Source organism: Euleptes europaea, chromosome 19 (assembly GCF_029931775.1).
Source record: "Euleptes europaea isolate rEulEur1 chromosome 19, rEulEur1.hap1, whole genome shotgun sequence".
Classification (NCBI taxonomy): Eukaryota; Metazoa; Chordata; class Lepidosauria; order Squamata; family Sphaerodactylidae; genus Euleptes; species Euleptes europaea.
Genome location: NC_079330.1, coordinates 25,013,742 through 25,034,654, shown reverse-complemented (window position 1 = coordinate 25,034,654; position 20,913 = coordinate 25,013,742). Strand labels below are relative to the sequence as shown.

Below are 20,913 nucleotides of genomic sequence, written 5' to 3'. Positions count from 1 at the left end.
GCTCTTGCCCTTTTCTACATTTGGTTTATTTATATAGCCTACAGCTGTGTTTTTGATGACAACTATACCTACAGTTGAAATGACTGGTTTGCAAACCTCCAGGTAATACACAGTGGGTCGCCGTGTTAGTCTGTCTGCAGTAGTAGAAAAGGGCAAGAGTCCAGTAGCACCTGAAGAAGTGAGCTGTGGCTCACGAAAGCTCATACCCTACCAGAAAATATTTTTTAGTCTTTAAGTTGCTACTGGGCTCTTGCCCTTTTCTACATTTGGTTTATTTATATAGCCTACAGCTGTGTTTTTGATGACAACTATACCTACAGTTGCAATGACTGGTTTGCAAACCTCCAGGTATTACACAGTGGGTCGCCGTGTTAGCCTGTCTGCAGTAGTAGAAAAGATCAGAGTCCAGTAGCACCTGAAGAAGTGAGCTGCGGCTCACGAAAGCTCATACCCTACCAGAAAATATTCTTGATCGTCTTTAAGGTGCTACTGGACTCTTGCCCTTTTCTACTACTGCAGACAGACTAACACAGCGACCCACTGTGGAATATGCTATATGGTAATTTATGGATCTAATCTGAAGAAGTGAGCTGCGGCTCACGAAAGCTCCTACCCTGCCAGAAAATATTTTTGTTAGTCTTTAAGGTGCTACCGGACTCTTGCCCTTTTCTGTGGCTCACGAAAGCTCATACCCTACCAGAAAATATTTGTCAAAAAGGGCAAGAGTCCAGTAGCACCTTAAAGACTAACAAAATATTTTCTGGTAGGGTATGAGCTTTTGTGAGCCACAGCTCACTTCTTCAGATACATCTGAAGAAGTGAGCTGTGGCTCACGAAAGCTCATACCCTACCAGAAAATATTTTTGTTAGTCTTTAAGGTGCTACTGGACTCTTGCCCTTTTTGACTACTGCAAACAGACTAACACGGCTACCCACTGAGAAAATATTTGTGTTAGTCTTTAAGGTGCTACCGGACTCTTGCCCTTTTCTGTGGCTCAAGAAAGCTCATAAACTACCAGAAAATATTTGTGTTAGTCTTTAACGTGCTACTGGACTCTTGCCCTTTTCGACTACTCCAGGTAATAGCCGATCTCCTGCTGTGACAACTGATCTCCATCCGTTAGAGACCAGTTCACCTGGAGCCAATGGGCCCCTTTGGCGATTGGCTTCAATGGCCTTGAAGTCCCTCCCCTCCCCAAACCCCGCCCTCCTCAGGCTCCGCCCCCCAAACCTCCCGCCGACGGCCAAGAGGGGCCTGGCAACCCTGCACGTGGAGGTGGCGGGGGCGGCTACGGCAAAAGCGTGCGGGAGCCGCGCCCGCCCGCGCGCACTGGGCGCTCCGCATCAGAGGCGGACCTTGCGTGGCCGCTGGGGAGGGGGCGGCGCTCCGGCTCGCGCTCCGGGGATTATCGCCCTTTACATAACGGGCTGGACTCCGGGGCCGCGCCGGGACTATGCGGGAGGCCGGCCGGCCAGCCAGCCATGGGAGCCGCCGGGAGCCGCGGCTGCGAGCCGGGCCAGCTGGAGGTAAGGTCCTGCGCGCCGGAGCCGCGGTGCCTTCTGCATGCCTTTTCTCAATTGCACACATGACGCTGCCGTCTACTGAATCAGACCCTTGGTCTATCCAAGTCAGTATTGTCTGTTGAGACCGGCAGCGGCTCTCCAGGGTCTCGGGCAGAGGTCTTTCCCATCACCTACTTGCCTAGTCCCTTTAACTGGAGATGCCTGGGATCGAACCTGGGACCTTCTGCATGCCAAGCGGAGGCTCTACCTTTGAGCCACCTACTCCCTTTAACTAGAGATGCCGGGGATTGAACCTGGGACCTTCTGCATGCCAAGCGGAGGCTCTACCATTGAGCCGCCTGGTCCCTTTAACTGGAGATGCCGGGCCTTGAACCTGGGACCTTCTGCATGCCAAGCGGAGGCTCTACCACTGAGCCGCCTGGTCCCTTTAACTAGAGATGCCAGGGATTGAACCTGGGACCTTCTGCATGCCAAGCGGAGGCTCTACCTTTGAGCCACCTACTCCCTTTAACTGGAGATGCCGGGGATTGAACCTGGGACCTTCTGCATGCCAAGCAGAGGCTCTACCTTTGAGTCACCTAGTCCCTTTAACTAGAGATGCCGGGCCTTGAACCTGGGACCTTCTGCATGCCAAGCGGAGGCTCTACCACTGAGCCACCTAGTCCCTTTAACTGGAGATGCCGGGGGTTGAACCTGGGACCTTCTGCATGCCAAGCGGAGGCTCTACCACTGAGCCACCTAGTCCCTTTAACTGGAGATGCCGGGCATTGAACCTGGGACCTCCTGTATGCCAAGCAGATGCTCAACCACTGAGCCACAGCCCCTGCCTCTGAGCGTGCCCGGAGCGCCAGCCAGGCAATAGAGGCGGGGGGCGCTGTTTGTCCCCGCTCGTCCGGCGTGACATCTGCCTTCTCTCGCAGGGCTCCCGCTTGCTGCCCGCCGCCTGGTGGGCGCGGGCCTGGAGGAGCGTCCTGGCCAACGCCGGCTCCCCCCTGCTGGGTGCCAGGGCCGAACGGCGGGCCCTGGCGGAGGAGGCGGCCCAGGCGGCAGCGCAGGAGCGGGCTCTGCCCCAGGGCGTCGCCCTCTTCTTGCCCGAGTTCCCCGTCCGGCCACCGCTGGGGCCGAGCCAGCTCAAGGTGGGTGCTCCGTTCTGGAGAGGGGGGGTGTCTGGCTGGGGGGTGCCAGCCCCTTAGGGATGCCAGCCTCCAGATGCCAGCCTCTCAGGGGTGCCGGCCTCCAGGTGGCACCTGGGTAGGGTCGCCAACTTCCAGGTGCTAGCTGGAGATCTCTTGCTGTGACAACTGATCTCCAACCGGTAGAGATCAGTCCACCTGGAGAAAAGGGCCGCTTGGGCAATTAGACTCTATGGCGTTGAAGTCCTTCCCCTCCCCAAACCCCGCCCTCCTCAGGCTCCACCCCAAAAACCTCCCACCGGTGGCGAAGAGGGACCTGACAGCCCTACACTTGGGGGTCCCCCGGAATTGCAGCTGATTTCCAGACTACAGAGATCAGTGCCCCTGTAGAAAATGGGTGCTTTGGATGGTGGACTCTATGTAGGGTTGCCAATCTCCATGAATGGGGTTGCCAGCCTCCGTGTACTAGCTGGCGATCTCCTGCTATTACAACTGATTTCCAGCCGACAGTGATCAGTTCGCCTGGAGAAAATGCCCCTCTGGCAATTGGACTCTATGGCATTGAAGTCCTTCCCCAAAACCTGCCCTCCTCAGTCTCTGCCCCCAAAAAAGGGACCTGCCAACCCTAACTCTATGGCATTACACCCCACTGAGATCCCTGTCCTCCCCAGGTTCCTTTCCAAAATCTCCAGCAGTTTCCCAACTTGGATCTGGTAAACCTACCCCCAAGCCCCCTCCAGTGGCTATAAGGTTTCCAACTTCCAGGTACTAGCTGGAGATCTCCTGCTATTACAACTGATCTCCAGCCGATAGAGATCAGTTCACCTGGAGAAAATGGCCGCTTTGGGAATTGGACTCCATGGCATTGAAGTCCCTCCCCAAACCCTGCCCTCCTCCGGCTCCGCCATAAAAACCTACCGCAGGGTGTGAAGAGGGACCTGGCTACCCTAGGTGGCCAGGGGGAACCTGGCTACCTGCCTCTCCTTGACACCGCTTGCCTTCTCCCTGCCAGGTGCTGGGCTTGGTGGCCAAGGGCTCCTTCGGGACGGTGCTGAAGGTGCTGGACTGCCGGCAAGAGCGGCTCTTTGCCATCAAGGTGAGCCTCATCTTGCCCTGCTCTCCTCCACCGGCCACCCTCTCCCTGGCGCTCACTCACGCGGGTTCTTTCCTCTGCAGGTGGTGCCCAAAACGGAGGTGCTTCGCCGGGACAGCCTGAAGCAGTGTAAGGAGGAGGTCAGCATCCAGGTGGGTGTCCTGGTGTGGGGCACGGCCTCTTGGCACAAGCAGAGTCGCCCCGGCCAGGGCGGGCTATAAATTGCAATAATAAATAAAAAAAGGCCAATATTCCCAGGGCAACACTGCACTGTAATGGGCTGAGCAGGACTTTCTTTGCACGCATTCCTTAACCAGACTGTATTGAAGGATCTCTTCCACTGTTTCTAATAACTTTTTCTGTTTGATCTGTGGGAACCTGTCCACAGTGACCCTGTCCCCTTGTTTCTCAGGGGAGTTGTTCTCGTGCTGGTTTTGGACTTCGTTCTGCTGTTCCCCGTTGTGGGGAGCAGGAAGGAGTAAGTGGGAAAGAAACATGGGCTATAATTGGTGGCTCTGTGGCCATTTCTGCTCCCTTGTGAATTTAACCTCATTTTCTTGGCTCCTTATGAGGCTGTCTTTGAGCTGGCTGGCCAGCCTCGACCTGTAAGTTGGGGGTTTTCTCCTTCGCCGATATAGCAATAAGAGGACTGAACTTCCTAGAACAAGCTCCTTCATCGGGTGTTTGGGGTTGACCCCGAAAGTATCTTGCATTGCAGGTTTTGCGTACTGCGCCCGAGTCAAAATTGTGTAGTCATGTCAGCTGAGAGGCAGTGTCGTATAATGGTTAGACCCTAGTTTGATTCTCTGCTCAGTAGTGAAGCTTAGTGGGTGCTCTTGGACCAGCCTCCCTCTCTTTCTCAGCATAACTTGTTCCCTTTCTTTCTCAGCATAATATGGGGAGGGGCCGTGGTTCAGTGGTAGAGCCTTTGCTTGGCATGCAGAAGGTCTCAGGTTCAATCCCCGGCATCTCCAGTTAAAGGGACGAGGCAAGGAGATGATATGAAAGACCTCTGCCTGAGACCCTGGAGAGCCTCTGCTGGTCTGAGTAGACAATACTGACTGATGGACCAAGGGTCTGATTCAGTATAAGGCAGCTTCATGTTTTCATAACTTGGTTGTGATAATGAAATTGAGGACAGGAGATCCATGGAGAAAGGGCAGAGTGAAAACGTGATGGATGAAAGGAAACGCAATACACACCCAAGAAATATCACTTATGGGTGCTGTTTTAGGTCTGATGTCTTTGTATATTCATTCCACTTGAGGACAGTTTCTGCTTTAATTTCGCAGTGCCCATGCACAAGCCTTCTTTGTTGTGCCCCCCACCCCAACTTATTGAATATTGAACACAGGCAGGATAACGCTGCTGCAGTCATCTTGTTTGTGGGCTTCCTAGAGGCACCTGGGTTGGCCCGTGTGTGAACAGTCTGGACTTGATGGGCCTTGGTCTGATGCAGCATGGCTTTTCATATGTTCTTACAAGTAACATAAATAAATAGATTTCTTCATGGGCAAAATCCGGTGACAGCTTAGGAGTGTAGCATTCCCCCCCCTTTGCCCCCAGAAATTTAAGAAACCTCTTAAAGGTTTTTGTTTAAATGCTTCCTCTGATTCGTCCCTTTCATCAGAGTTCTTGCCCATGTAGTGGTCGGTTGACACGTTGCTTTGGGGAGGGCATGGAGGGAGGGATGAGGAAGCCTTTTTGATCCCCGTCTTGCCACTGAGCCCTTTCTTCCCCCTCCCCGACTCACCAAGGCCTTTTTTTTTGTTCCTTAGAAGCAGGTGAGTCATCCGTTTGTACACTGCTTAGGGGACAGCTGGCAGGGGCAGCGCCATCTCTTCATTAGTGAGTGATCTCTTCTCTGCCCTGCGGGCATTGCCTTAGACTAGAGACGCCCCCCCCTTCCCCTGTGTGGCGTGCTTGTGCTTTCCGTGTCCACCCACGTGACTGCTGTTTACTTCTCCCAGAATGCCCTCCCCACCCACCCCCACTGCTGGTCCACATTCTCTGCGGATTAGGAGTAGTTTGTTCCCTCTCCCCAATGAGCAGGTCAACAAGGATCAAGGGATTTCTCTTCTGCGGGCAGACAGGCCTCAGATCCCAGCTACCCCTGCTTTTCTGCATTTTCTCCAGCCCTAGAGACCACACAGGGCCGCCTTAAAGAACAAAGCATTCTGCCCGCTCACACCGGGAAGACAAGAGACGAGCAAGATCTGCACGAGCGCCAAAAAATAACACCCGTCTCTTCTTTTCTCCCTCTCCCACAACACAGTGTGTACCTATTGCAGTACCGGAGACCTTTACACCTTCTGGAAGTCCGTGGGCCCTTTTGCTGAAAGCATCATCCGCTTGTTTGCCACGGAGCTGGTTCTGGTGCTAGGTGGGTACCCGTGACTGCTCTGCCCACCTCGGCCAAGGGAGTCTTGAGGAAGAAGGCTGGGGGTTAGGACTAGTTGGAGCTGGGCCTGAGTGGAGTCCTGCATGCGATCTACCCTGGGGAGCCCAGAGCTCCTATTGAAGATGAGCCTCAGTCCATATAAACAGTAAACAAAGAGAAGGGGGGAACTTTCTTCCTTACTCTTTCTTCTTCTTCTTCTTCAAAATTTTATTGAAAAATCGATGGGTACAGAAAGGAAGAGGGAAAGAAGGGGAAGGGACAAGATTTTACAGATTATACCTTCCGAGCCTTTGCTTGAACAACACTTGCTGGATCAACTAATTCACTCATTACATGTTTCTTCTTTGATCTTTACATAAATTGTAGTCATCTATAAGCTTTCTCTACTAATTTTTTATCAGTAAACATCTTTATGTCAGAACCCGGCATATTCTTAGGACTCGATTATTTTACTGATGACATAACTCCTATTATTCTAAAGATCTTCATATGCACTTTGAATAAAGTGACCGAGCCCTGTTTCTCCTTTCCATGCCCCAGTTTTGCTCAAAAGTGTGCCGCCAACGTGGGTGCTTTAGCAGAGCAGTGTAATCCTGTTGCTACGGTGGCCTAAATCCAAGACAAAGGAGCACATGGACTGTTAAATCAAGGAGGGGTTTGGGTAGCTATCCTCTCCTCGTCCTGCAGGTGTAACTTAAGGCTAGTGTTAAAGTCTATTCCAAGTGTGGATAATCTCCAGCCCCCCCCCCCCAATTGATTTGTATCTTTGGAGCTCTTAGCAAGCGGAGCCATTCTGAAGTCTCCTGGTTAAATATGGACTGAGTCAGCTGAGGAAAGGGGGGGCCGGGGATAAGGATTTGTCTTGTATTCAGTTTAATTCCCAAGTGTAATCCTGCCTTGCCGTTCAAAACAAATGTGCAAAAGGAGGCCGCCAAGTGCTAGGGTGGATACGTCAGTTGAGAGAGCCAGCGTGGCGTAGTGGTTAAGAGTGGTGGAGTCTGATCTGGAGAAGTGGGTTTGATTTCCCCCACTCCTCCACATGAGCGGCGGAGGCTAATCTGGTGAACTAGATTTGTTTCCCCACTCCTACACGAAGCCAGCTGGGTGGTCTTGGGCAAGTCACGCTCTCTCAGCCCCACCTACCTCACAGGGTGTCTGTTGTGGGGAGGGGAAGGGAAGGAGATTGTAAGCTGGTTTGATTCTCCCTTAAGTGGCAGAGAAAGTTGGCATATAAAAACCAACTCTTCTTCTTCTTCTTAAAAATCACCTTCTCCCAAATGAAAGAAGGCATGCACAGATGCTGCAGTGGAACAGAAACTTTGGGGGGCATTTTTATAAAACAACTCAAGATGGAGCCTAACAACAGAAGGAAGAAGGAGGGGAAAGAGGAGAGAAGAGAAAGTAATGGGATGGGAGGGGGAACGAGAAAGAGCTGATGGGATGAATGGCTGGTTGGTGGGTGACTGGTTGGTGGGTGACTAGAGGGGAGAACATATGGGGCAGGCAGTGGAGAGGACATTTGGGGGGTACCAGAAAAGTAGGGTTGCCAACCTCCAAGTGATGGCTGGAGATCTACTACTATTACAACTGATCTCCAGCCGATAGAGATCAGTTCCCTTGCAGAAAATGTCCGCTTTGGCTATTGGACTCTGTGGCATTGAAGCCCCTTCCCAAACCCCGCCCTCCTCAGGCTTCCCCCCCCCCAAATCTCCAGGTATATCTCAACCTGGAGCTGGCAACTCTACAGAAAAGGCGATGCAGCCAGCTAAGCAAGGGCACTAGAAGAAAAAAGAAAAAGAAGTTGGGAAGGTGGATGGTGGGGAGGGCCAGCGCAGGGGAGAAAGGAAGCTGAGATTTTATTATTTATTTATTTGGATACTTTTACCCTGCTTTTCTCCACTCAAAAGTGGCTAAACAATACAAGAAAGCATCAGGCCATAAATTTATACATTCAGAAGAACAACTTACCTACCTGGCAGCAACAAACTAATAAACAGAGAAGGAAAAGGGAACAGAGTCGCTGTCCCTGATGGCAACAGTCATCTTTCCTTCCAGGTGGCAGCTCCCTTTAGGCTTGCAGGAGTGGAGGAGAAAGAGCAGAGCAGGTGGTGAAAGCTGGGCCCTAGGGTTGCCAGGTCCCTCTTTGCCACCGGCAGGCAGTTTTTATGGCGGAGTCAGAGAAGGATGGGGTTTGGGGAGGGGACCGTTTTCTCCAGGTGAACGGATCTCTATTGGTTAGAGATCAGTTGTAATAGCAGGAGATCACCAGCTAGTGCCTGGAGGTTGGCAACCCTACTGTGCCCCTGACAGCAACAGTCTCTCTCCAGGCATGGAGTGGAGGCCAAAAGGGGCAGGAGGAAGCGGAGGGGAAGTGAGGACCACCCGAAGTGGGAATGAGATTTCCCCTTCTCGGAAGTCCTCGTGGGTCCCCAGCTTCTTTCTTCTTTCTTCCCCCCCTTCCCAGGATACCTTCACAACCTGGGAATTGTGCACCGTGACGTCAAGGTACAAAGCATGTTTCTTTCCCAGGGAGTGGTGGTGGTTGTCCTCATCTGGGTAGAGCATTTTATTCCAAATACATTTGTTCTCTCCCCTGGGAGGCATTTGCCCGCGTATCCCTCCTCCTCGCCCATCTTTTTTCCTCTTCCAGGGGATGGCTGTTTCTTGCCCAAGGGAGGAGAGACTGTGTGGGACTACATTTGAACAGCATGTAGTTAAGGGGGGTACAGAGTGGGTTAGGCTGGGTGGCCCTGCCTTATTTTGGCTATTTCTCCTTTGCAGATGGAAAATATCCTCCTGGATGAACGAGGTACGTTTTCTTAGTTGGTGGGTTAAAAAAAACCCCCATAATTTTATAATTAAGAGCACAATTTCAGGGCCAGACATTGTGCAACTGAGCCAAGCAAGTTTAAAACCATTAAAACACTGAATTAATCAAGAGTGTGTATTAAGGCAGATAGCAGACAAAGTTAGTCAGATTTAAACAATGAATATACCTTTAAAATAGCATTATCTAATGGTTCTGATTGTCTTAAATATGTTCAGACTGCTTGTTTTCAGTAAATTCTTGTTTTAAAAAGCATGCATTTTATTCATTCCAAAGGAAAATATTTTCTAGAAGTTTTTTAAGCTCCTCAAAACGTCTGTTGGAAAAGCCAAAAACCTTTTTTTTTTAGTTCTTGTTGGAGAACGTTTCCCTCATATTTTTTGTTTTTTCCCCCCTGAGCATTTGCATCTTTAGGTAAATTTTACCAGGGTCCCCCGTTGAAGCTCTACATGGGGCTAGCAGCCCTGCAATAGCTGTTGGTCCAGCTGAGGTTTTGCATCATCAAACAGGATCAGCATGGTGCACTGGTTAGGAGCAGTGGACTCTAACCTGGGGAATGGGGTTTGATTCCCCACTCCTCCATATGAGCGGCAGACTCTAATCTGATGAACCGGGATGGTTTCCCTGTCCTCCACCTGAAGCCTGTTGGGTGACCTTGGCTTGTCACAGTTCTCTCTGAACTCTCTGCCCCACCTACCTCACAAGGTGTCTGTTGTGGGGAGAGGAAGTGAAGGCAATTTTAAACCAGTTTGATTCTTCCTAAAAGGTAGAGAAAGTTGACATATAAAAACCAGCTCTTCTTCTTATCATTTTGGAAGGAATGATCGTGCTCATTGGCAGATCCGCATGCTAATCATTTTGGTTGTCATGCCTTACCACGTGCCCCATCCCCTCTGCTCCATTCAGGAGGTCTAATCACTACCAGCTCATATGTATCAGGCATGGCAAGCCCCAAAATTTATGAGCCAGGCTTAATTTTCAGACTGCAGGGCTTTGTATTTCAACAACCGTATTTCCTAACTTCTGCTGCCATAAAACCCAATCCTAAACGTTGGAGTCTTGTCTTTCCTGGGAGTTGAGGGTTTGCTCAACCCTGAGCCAAGTCTCTGTTTGTCGCGGCGGGGCAAGGCATCCCCGCCAGAGTGAAAGATATGAGAAGTTGTTGCCATTTGTGCTGGTCCAAAAGAAAAAAACCCCAAACAGAGAACAAAGTCCTTGTAACACCTTTTTATCAGGACCAACCAAATGACACATGACAACTTGCAAGCTTTTGAGGTCTCCAGGACTCTTCTTCAGGCTGGATGTTAGGGGGGGGGGGAAATAAGGAAAAGGAAGAAGCATCAGGACTTAATGTAACATTCCTGGTCCAATCTGTGTTGTGCTGTACATGTTAGATGCAGAACTGATAGTAATATCCCATGACACCCTGCTTTTTTTGAGAGAGGGAACCATGACATGGTTACATTCCACAGGCAGCAAATGGCCTTTTCTCTCTCCCTGCCAAGAACTAAATTCTCTTTTCAAAAGAGAGTGAATAAAAACACTTGGCAGCTACTGCATTAACTTTCTGGGGTAAATGTAAGGTGTTGTGTGAGGTATAAAGTCAATTAAGACCATATTATGTAGTGTTGCAGTCTTACTTCGTATGCACTGCTCTGAAACCAATTGGGTATTGGGAATTGTGTTCCTCCATTGGCGGGTCCCACCGGGCAGGACTGTCATGCCATCTTTTTCACCCCCAGGGCACTTGAAGCTGACTGACTTTGGCCTTTCCCGCCATCTGCCTTGGGGCAAAAGGGCCTACACCATCTGCGGGACCCTCCAGTACATGGGTAGGTAATAAGGCTGTAGCCCTGGTGGGGAGGGGTGGGCTTCATGGCTACTGCAGGGGTTATGACCTTCCTCTCCTTTCTTTCTGGCAGCCCCTGAAGTACTGAGTGGTGGTCCCTATGCCCACGCTGCTGATTGGTGGTCTCTGGGTGTGCTGCTGTTTGCCCTGGCCAGTGGGAAGGTGAGCACATGGGCATTTCCCTGCAGGAACGGAAAAGGGCGGTGGTGCCCCTTCAATGTCTTGAGGCATGATGGGAGCGGCTGTGGCTCAGTGGTAGTACATCTGCTTGGCATGCAGATGTCCCCAGATCCAATCCCTGGAATCTCCATCGAAAAGAACCAAACAGTAGGTTCACACAATGCATTGTGGTTTCTTCACGCAACACATAGTTAAATTGTGGAACTCCCTGCCCCAGGATGTGGTGATGGCTGCCAACTTGGAAGGCTTTAAGAGGAGACTGGACATGTTCATGGAGGAGAGGGGTATTCATGGCTACTAGTTAAAATAGATACTAGTCATTATGCATACCTATTCTCTCCAGGATCAGAGGAGCATGCCTGTTATATTAGGTGCTGTCGAACACAGGCAGGATGGTGCCGCTGCAGCCGTCTTGTTTGTGGGCTTCCTAGAGGCACCTGGTTGGCCACTGTGTGAACAGACTGCTGGACTTGATGGGCCCTTGTTCTGATCCAGCAGGGCTTTTCTTATGTCCTTATGTTTTTAAAGAACTCTGCTTGAGGCTTTGGAGAGCCTTTCCAGTCTGAGTAGACAATAGCGGCCGTGATGGACCAAGTGTCTGATTCAGGATAAGGCAGCTGCATGTATGCGTGGGAGCCTGCCGTACGCTCCTGAAAAGTCACAAGTGGAGTAGGGCAGGGTTCGTCCTTTCCCAGCATGCGGCAGATAGATGGCCTCTGAATATGGAGGTTCTATTCAGCTGTCAAGGCTAATAGCCGTTGACAGGTCACTAATAGGCCTTTGGGTAATCCCTTTTTGAAATCATCTGAACTAGTGGCGTGGGCAACTCTTGTGGCAGCGAGTTCCGTAAGCTGTGTGAACCTTTCTCTTGTCACTCCTGCACCTGCTGTTGGTTACGTTTTTGGGGAGGGAGGATGGGGAGGGGGTTGATCCTTAGTTCAAGCTTATGTCAAGCAAAGGAGAAAACTTTCCAGCTCTCCACTCTCCTCTCCTTCAGTTCCCAGTTGCTCCGGAGAGAGACCACAAGGCCATGCTCCGCAGTGTGCAAGGCTGCAGCTACACCGCTCCACTCACTCTCAGCCTGGGCCTGCGTCTTCTTCTCAGCGAGGTACGTTTTCCTGCTGCCCCTCCCTCCGTCTTTCCTCTCTAGCATGTGTCTGGCTGCCCCTGCCATTCAGCTAGGGTTGCCCGGTCCCTCTTCGCCACCGGCTGGGGGTTTTTGGGGCGGAGGCTGAGGAGGGTGGGGTTTGGGGAGGGGAGGGCCTTCAATGCCATAGAGTCCAATGGCCAAAGCGGCAATTTTCTCCAGGTGAACTGATCTCTGTCGGCTGGAGATCAGTTGTAATAACGGGAGATCTCCAGCTACTACCTGGAGGTTGGAACTAGAAAATCACACCTCTATACTTGTAGATAGTTGTATAAAATCAGTATAGGAATTAGATAGTCCCAGTATAAACAGTTCACATTAAACAAGGGTAACCAGTATGAAGTAACATAATATAGTCCGTGTAGAGACTTGCAAAAAGATACCATAGAAGTGCTGGTGTACAAATAAACCAACAACAAGAAGCCTCACAAACAGATTGCCAAAAGGCAAAAGTAGTCCCCCAAAAGGCTGAAAACGTGGTATGTAGTTTGAAGTTTCCAGGTGTGAAGAGGCACTGGTAGCGACGACTATGAAGTCTTGGCTGGTCAACTCCATGTCAATTTCACAGTGGACGTGAACAATGAAGCGTGTCACGAAATAATTCACTATTCAGCTACAGTAAACTGAATGTCTTAAAATGCCCTTAGGTGAGCAGTCCTAATGGACGGAAGAGGTTAGGATCGTATTTCTTATTGGGCAGAGTCAAGATTTTTTTTCAGTTTGGTAGATGTGTAGCTGGGTCGGGATGGAGAGTTTTGTAGAACTGGACGTTTCGTATCCCCTAGAACTGTCCACGTCCTTGAAGGCTGAGAAGTTCGTTTATGTAATTTAAAGGTAAAGGTAAAGGTCCCCTGTGCAAGCACCAGGTCATTCCTGACCCATGGGGTGACGTCACATCCCGACGTTTACTAGGCAGACTTTGTTTATGGGGTGGTTTGCCAGTGCCTTCCCCAGTCATCTTCCCTTGACCCCCAGCAAGCTGGGTCCTCACTTTACCGACCTCGGAAGGATGGAAGGCTGAGTCAACCTTGAGCCGGCTACCTGAAACCGACTTCCGTTGGGATCGAACTCAGGTCGTGAGCAGAGCTTGGACTGCAGTACTGCAGCTTACCACTCTGCGCCACGGGGCTCATTTAGATAACTTATTATCCCACTTTTCTTTCCCATAGGGCCTTGAAGTGGCTTAAAAAGACCTAGTTGAAATAACAATTAAGACAAAATATAACCAATACCCAGAAAAAAACTTCCAGTGGTCAGCATGCTCTATGGCTGCCGGCTGTAAGCCCTTTGGCCACGCCCAGGTTTTTAATTTGCGGAAACAGGAAGGGGACAGAAACACAGCTGAGATGTTGCACAGTTGGCAAGATGGGGTTGCCAGGTCCTTCTGTCATCAGCGGGAGATTTTTGGGGCGGAGCCTGAGGAGGGTAGGGCTTGGGGAAGGGAAGGACGTCAATGCCATAGAGTCCAATGGCCAAAGCAGCCATTTTTTCCAGGTGAACTGAACTCTATCGGCTGGAGATCAGTTGTAAGAGCAGGAGATCTCCTGCCACCACCTGGAGGTTTTTTTCAAAAAAATGTAAATTCAACTGTAAATTGGTAGTATTCAAAAATCACAGATGTAGGCTAATGATTCACTTATATCAAATTCAACAGAAATTAGCAATTGACTTGTGGTGTCCTTCTTTCATGAATTATGCATATATTCATGAAAGAAAGACACCACAATTGCTAATTTCTGTTGAATTTGATTTTTTATGAATTTTGCCTTGTTGTATATATAAAACTGTACATTTAATTTTGTTGATTGAAAAGGCACTATGAAGCAATAGTGTAATCTGAGGAAATTATATTTATAAACATTGATATAAGTGAATCATTAGCCTACATCTGTGATTTTTGAATACCACCTGGAGGTTGGCAACCCCACCAGTGACGGAGCTCCCCTTGCATCCGCTTCTCTGAAGTTCTCCTGCCTGACTGTGCTTCTGCCTGATGCCAGACCCAGCACTTCCCGCTGCTAGCTGAAAGAGCGCCTCAGTCATTCAATTCCTCTTCTGAGAGCGACTGTCCTCTGACCTTCTCTGCTTAAGCTGATTGCTGGCTGCTGACAAGCGGGTCATGCCCCTCGGCAACTCAGCTGAGCGACAAGATGAGCCGCTGCCCCCTCGCACGCAGGCCCTTGTGTAACCGGCGGTGTCCTCTTGCTTCCAGCTCCTGTGCCAGGATCCGCAGCGACGCCTGCGCTACCCCCACCACTTCCGGGGCCACCTCTTCTTCCACGGAATGACCTTTGACGCCGAGCTCTTGCAGAAGCAGCCGGTGGATTTTGTGCTGCGCCTGCGGCAAGCCAGCGACCCCGTTCTGGACCCCACCGCCTTTTCGGATTTTGACTGTGACTTCTTGAGCCCCGGGAGCCAGCCTTGGCCTGGCTGAGGCTGCTGGGTAGGGGAAGGGGTGCCGGAGGCTCTGTTAGGCCATGGCTGTCTTGACGAGCAGCATCCAGTTCTCAGGAAACCAGTGGAGGATCAACCGGGGAGACCACTCTGGCTGCCCCCTTCCTTTGCCCAGGGCAACTGAGCTAGGGCCTCTTTTAAAACAGAGAGCCAGTGTGGTGTAGTGGTGAAGAGCGGTGGTTTGGAGCGGCGGACTCTGATCTGGAGAACCGGGTTTGTTTCCCCCACTCCTGCACATGAGTGACGGAGGCTAATCTGGTGAACAGGATTTGTTTCCCCACTCCTCCACACGAAGCCAGCTGGGTGACCTTGGGCTAGTCACACACTCTCAGCCCCACCTACCTCACAGGATGTCTGATGTGGGGAGGGGAAGGGAAGGCGATTGCAAGCCGGTTTGAGTCTCCCTTAAGTGGTAGAGAAAGTCGGCATATAAAAACCAACTCTTCTCCTCCTCCTCCTCTTCCTCTCACTCTGCTGCCATCGTTAAAGACACTGCGTCAAGTTGGGAAGGGCCAGTGTGGTTTCTCAGGCTCCCATGTTAGGAATCTGTGCTTAAACATGCCTGGGGGCGGGAGAAGGGAAGAAATGAGACAGTTGCACCAGTGGTGGGTGGAGGAAGGGTTGTGGTAGTTGCTGATAGCCTCTTCTTGCTTTGTTACAGCAACATATTTGCAGGAAGTACTTCTTCCATGTTGCTTTCCAGGACCACATCTTGGGGATGGCTACCAGGCACCCTCCCTGCACTAGCAGGTGTGCTGGATTAGGCTCCCCCACCAGCCCCTTGCCAATAACACAGATGCTGTTTGCCCCACTTTTGGAAGTTCGGGACCCAGGGAGTCTCCTCGGCAATCAGATTCAAAGGAGGCCACACAGTATTGCGGGGTAGGATGAGCGTAGGTTGGAGAGCACACAGGCCTTTGAACGGAATCCCTCCGTGAGTGGAATGAAAGGCACAGCAGGAGTATTTTGCCACTTGCCACTTCTGTCTAATACTGAAGAGGCCTGTGAAACCCAGAAGCTTGCATTTTCTTGTATTATCCTAATGCGCCGTATTTGTTTTGCATCCTTCTTTTTGTACGAGACAAAGTAGTGTGTTTCCTAGGACAGGCTCCTTCCTTCTTTAAGTTATTCTGTGCCAACCCCCCGTTCCCCAATGGATGGAGTCAGGTTTGATTCTGCTCCCTGTTCACCACAATGGTGGAGCTGCCTCAGCAGCCTGTCTGTCTTTTTTTCTCCTTTATGCAAGCAAGCAATAAATCTGTTTCATCTATATGCAGCCACCGAGTGTTTTCATGGGGCACGTTGCAGTCCAAGGTTGCAGTTGGGTGTGTGTGTGTGCGCGGAGGGTGGGGGAGAGCCCAATTCCAGAAGGGAAAAGACTTTCCTCTTGACATGTACCTGCTAAGCCCAGAATAACTGCTTTTCTGGTCCGGCCAGGTCTAGAGTTGCTGACTTCAGTAGATCTGGGGGTGCAGCCTAGGGAGGAGAGGGTTTGGGGAGGAGAGGGATCTCAGTGGGGCATAACGCCATAGAGTCCACCCTCCAATGCAGCCCTTTTCTCCAAGGGAACTGATCTCTGTAGTCTGGAGATCAGTTGTAATTCCAGGTGAGCCAGTGTGGCATAATGGTTTAAGAGTATTACACTAGTATCTAGGGAACCTAGATTTGAATTCCTACTCGTGCCATGGAAGCTCGCTGGGTGACCGTGGGCCAATCACATTCTCTCGGACTAACTTACCTCACAGGGTTGTTGTGAGGATAAAATGGAAGAGGGGAGAATGATGTAAAGAAGCCTTGGGTCCCCATTGGGAAGAAAGGCAGGACATAAACGAATTAAATAAAACAAATGAGATCTCCATTTGTGCATTAGTCCTTCAAAGGGGAATTCTAGCTGCAAACGTCAGGAAATCTTAACAGTTTAATACATAAACAAAGAACAATTATACAGGAATTGTTTGCAACAATAGTTTTACGGATACCATGGACCACCAAAAAGATCAACTCACATGAAGCTGCCTTCTACTGAATCAGACCCTTGGCCCATCAAAGTCAGTATTGTCTACTCAGACAGGCAAGGTCTCAGACAGAGGTCTTTCACATCACCTACTTGCCTGGTCCCTTTAACTGGAGATGCTGGGGATTGAACTCGGGACCTTCTGCATGCCAAGCAGATGCTCTACCACTGAGCCACAGTCTCTCCCTTTAAGCTTGAATTCTCCCTAGAAGCTAAAATGAATAAACTGAGGCTATTGTACTTTGGTCACATTATGAGAAAACAAGCGTCACTGAAGAAGACAATAAAGCGAGGAAAAGTGGAAAAGAGGAAGACCCAACATGAGATGAATTGACTATAAAGGAAGCCCTCGTTTTGCAAGACCTGAGCAAGGCTGTTGAGGATATGACGTTTTGGAGGACAACGGCTGTTACCGCACTAGGTATTCCCAGCGATGTATCAAGAGTTTGGAAATGTTATAAAAAACATCGCTTTAAAAGGAGCTGTTACCGCACTAGGTATTCCCAGCAATGTATTAAGAGTTTGAAAATGTTATAAAAAGTACTGTTTGCACTTTGTTTGGCCCCTTTAGCTGTGAAGACGTCTTCCAACCATTTTTTAGCTGTGGCATCCAAAAACCCTTTTAAAGCAATGTTTTTTATAATATTTTCAAACTCTTGATACATCGCTGGGAATACCTAGTGCGGTAACAGCGGTTGATTCATGGGTCGCTGTGAGTCAGAAACACTGAACATACGCACATAAGAGTAACACAATATGTAGGGTTGCCAGCTCTGGGTTGGGAAATACCTGGAGAGTTTTTTTGGGGGGAAGCCTGAGGAGGGGAGGGTCTTCAATGCCATAAAGTCCAATTGCCAAAGCGATCATTTTCTCCAGGTGAATTGGCAACCCTAACATATTGTGTCGTCATTAGGATTAATGATCATATTGGAATACCGATCATTATATCTTATTGTTCTGACACCAATTGTTCATAAACACAATTTACACGTTTACGGCAATTTGCAGCGATAAGTGTAAAAAGATGCTCAACTGGGAGGCTACAAAAATGAATGTGACCGTCTGAGATACCAGACAAGAATGACTGGATAAATAAAATGTTTGAACTAGCAGAAAGGGCTAAACTCACTGCTTTAGTAAATCAAAAAGACAATGAAGAATATATGAGAGAATGGGAGGCATGGATAACATATTGTAAAAACGAATTAAATATGGGAAATGTTAAAGGCTATGACTTAATCTAATTCAATTGATTAATGATGAAAGGATGAAGTATTCAACAATTAAAGCATATAGGATGATAATATGTAGTTTATAGAAATGATACAATGAATTATAATGAATTAGAAAACAAATGCAGAGGGGATTAAATAGATATCAATATGACAGAGGAGGGGAGAGGGGAAGTCAGAAAAAGTCACTACTGATTAGGCTGATTAGTTTGAAATGGTTTTTATGTTATGTAACTCTGAAGATGAAATTGTTTTTATTTTATGTAACTCTGAAGATGACAATATTGAAATTGTGTGTGACTTAATAAGAAAATTAAAAAAATATATATATAAAAAAAAAATGAACGTGACCACTGCAATTAAACCGGGGGCGTTTCGCCGTTGGCCAACGCATGGGCGGCCGAGTTCCGGGAAAGGGCGTGTCTTCACGAGGAGGCCCCTCCCCTTTCTCGCCCCTTCCTCCAGTCGCTTGCGCGTTCGGGCGCTGTCGTCATGCGGGCGGCCACGCCCGGGTCTTCACCTGACCAATGAGCGTCCAGAAGGGTTTCGTTTAAAATTGTTCGGCGGGTGGCGCAGCCCTGCAAAGGTTTCCTTTGGGTGACGCTATGGAGGAGCCTCTAGTGAGATTGGAGGAGGTAGGACGAGCCGGGCGGAGATGCTCTTTTCTTCCCCCCTTGCCTTAGGGGTAGGGTTGCCAACTCCGGGGTGGAAAAATCCTGGAGATCCTAGGTTGGAGCTTGGGGTGGGTGAGGTTTGGGGAGGGGGGCACCTCTGGTTATAACGACGCAGACCCCACCTTTCAAAGCTGCTGGGTTTTTTTTTTTGGTTTTTTTTTTAAGGAACCGATTTGTGTAGCCTGCGGACCAGTTGCAATTCTGGGTGATCGCCAGGCCCCACCGGGAGGTTGGCAGCCCATCATAGGGTGGTCCCTAACACACTTTTCATGCACTTCCTTGCATGCAATAACGCTAGGAAAAGTTGAAGGCAGCAGGGGGGGAAAGGGAGACCCAAAATGAGATGAATTGATGGACTATATCAATTCATCTCATTTTGGGTCTCCCTGGAAAAGACAGTCATGCTAGGAAAAGTTGAAGGCAGGAAAAAAGGAAGACCCAAAATGAGATGAATTGATGGACTATAGAGGAAGCCACTGGAAAAGACAGTAATGCTGGGAAAAGTGGAGGGCAGCAGGAAAAGAGGAAGACCGGACAAGAGGTGGATTGACTCAATAAAGGAAGCCACAGCCTTCAGTTTGCAAGATCTGAGCAAGGTTGTCAAAGTTAGGACATTTTGGAGGACTTCCATTCATAGGGTCGCCATGAGTCGGAAGCGACTTGACGGCACTTAACCCCCACAAAGGAAGTCCTCGGTTTGCAAGACCTGAGCAAGGCTGTTAAGGATAGGACGTTTTAGAGGACGTTGATTCATAGGGTCGCCGTGAGTCAGAAACACTGAACATACGCATGCAAGGAAGTAGGTCTTCTGGAACGCCTGGCCGTACCGTGAATGTTTTGAGAACCAGTGTGACAGACTCGTAAAAGATGTCTGGTTAGGATTGGGGAGGCCTGGGTTCAAATTTCTGTTTAGTGCGTTTGAGTCCTCTATTTACTTTCAAACCTATTTACAGGGTGGTGGTTGTTTTTTCAAAAACCTCCCTTGGAGGAAGGCTGGGGTAAAAGCATAAATATAATTAACGAAGCTCTGTTAAAACACTCATTCCATTTCATTGGCAATGTATTCAGCCTTGCAGAGTAAAATCTGTACAAACTTGGACAATACATAATGCCCCTATGGATCCTGTGGGGCCCTGTATATTATGCAAGCTTTACTGCATAATATGTGGGTTTTGTTCTTAACTTCTTTTTTTCTTCACAACCTGTCATATGGCAAACAATTAGATATTTGTGCTAAGGCTGCATAGGTTGTAGCAGTTTGCAGCACACCTGTCCTGTCTCTCAGAAGTATTGTTCATAGAAAACGAAGGCCTTTATACTTCTCAGAAAAGTGCCAAATAGCATAATTTTAAATGCTGTTGTATATCTATAATATTCATGAGTATAAATTGTGGGGAATATAAATTCAGAGATGCGAGTGTCTTTTAAAATAGGATAAGATGCACCAATATCTTCTCTGTCCAAGGGCCTGGTAAGTCAGAACGGGGTTTTGTTCTGGGTTTTTTGCTCCTGTTTATGGATCAATAAGTTTCTCACTCCCACTGACTTCAGTTTTCCTTTGGGGATGTGTAAATGCATTTTTTTCTGTTCTGGTTTGCCTTCTGCATTGCATGTACTGAATGGGCTTTTTGTCCTGTGTAATTTTTGTTTTGTTTTGCTATCTTACTGTAAGTTTAATGGGCATATCTTCTCCCCCCCCCCCGGCCAATGCTTGACCACAGACCCCAGAGACCTCCTTTTCTGGGTTTTCGGGGATCATGTCACCTTGTGGCAACTCCTGGATGACCTCGCTAGCATGGCTGGAGCAGAGTATGCCGGATTCCCCCGTGTTCGAGGCCCTCCATCAGAGGCTCTCTGCCTTGTTTCAAGATAAGGGCACAGGAATGACCCCAGTCTCTACAGCATCTGCAGCCACCTGGAAGACACCCCCAAGCCTACAGGAAGCTGGTGTGAACACCTCCCCAGGGGAGACAACGTCCACCGAGGGCAGCAACACGGGGACTGCCTGCCTGCTGGGACAGTAAGTTCTGCTCCTCATCTGGGTGTATCTTTTTGACTGGCTGAGGTTGCTTCTGTCATAGTGGGTGGCCTTCTGTGGGCAGTGGGTGCCACCTTCTTCGCTGCCAGCTCACAAAGATCTGGCTGCCGTGTGTTGGCCTGATAAGTCTACTTTTGAGGAGAAGATGGTGAAGGCCAAAATGGCATTATGAAGACCTCATCTGTGAAAAAGATTCCGTATCTTCCTTCTGAACAGGCTTAAACAGGTATGGGACTTTCTGGGATTCGATGATGAAGAAGAGTTGGTTTTTATATGCAGACTTTCTCTCCCTTTTAAGAAGAATCAATCCCATTCCCTTCCTCTCCCCACAACAGACACCCTATGAA

General features: G+C 49.2%; 1 protein-coding gene across 1 annotated transcript; it reads left to right on the top strand.

The window, feature by feature from the left end:
- Positions 1-1,482: 1,482 nt before the first annotated feature.
- RSKR (ribosomal protein S6 kinase related) lies at positions 1,483-14,601 on the top strand. The gene is made up of 12 exons (XM_056865005.1): positions 1,483-1,527; positions 2,445-2,660; positions 3,670-3,753; positions 3,834-3,902; positions 5,529-5,598; positions 6,026-6,133; positions 8,616-8,656; positions 8,933-8,960; positions 10,721-10,810; positions 10,901-10,989; positions 12,005-12,115; positions 14,367-14,601. The coding sequence occupies exons 1-12, from the start codon at positions 1,483-1,485 to the stop codon at positions 14,586-14,588; spliced, it is 1,173 nt and encodes a 390-aa protein (XP_056720983.1). The 3' UTR covers positions 14,589-14,601.
- Positions 14,602-20,913: the final 6,312 nt, after the last annotated feature.

Excerpts from the sequence above, each read along its gene's own strand:
- RSKR (XM_056865005.1), top strand. The coding sequence starts at position 1,483 with ATGGGAGCCGCCGGGAGCCGCGGCTGCGAGCCGGGCCAGCTGGAG. Across the intron at positions 2,661-3,669 it reads TGGGGCCGAGCCAGCTCAAG|GTGCTGGGCTTGGTGGCCAA; the intron begins GTGGGTGCTCCG and ends TCTCCCTGCCAG. Across the intron at positions 8,961-10,720 it reads TATCCTCCTGGATGAACGAG|GGCACTTGAAGCTGACTGAC; the intron begins GTACGTTTTCTT and ends TTTCACCCCCAG.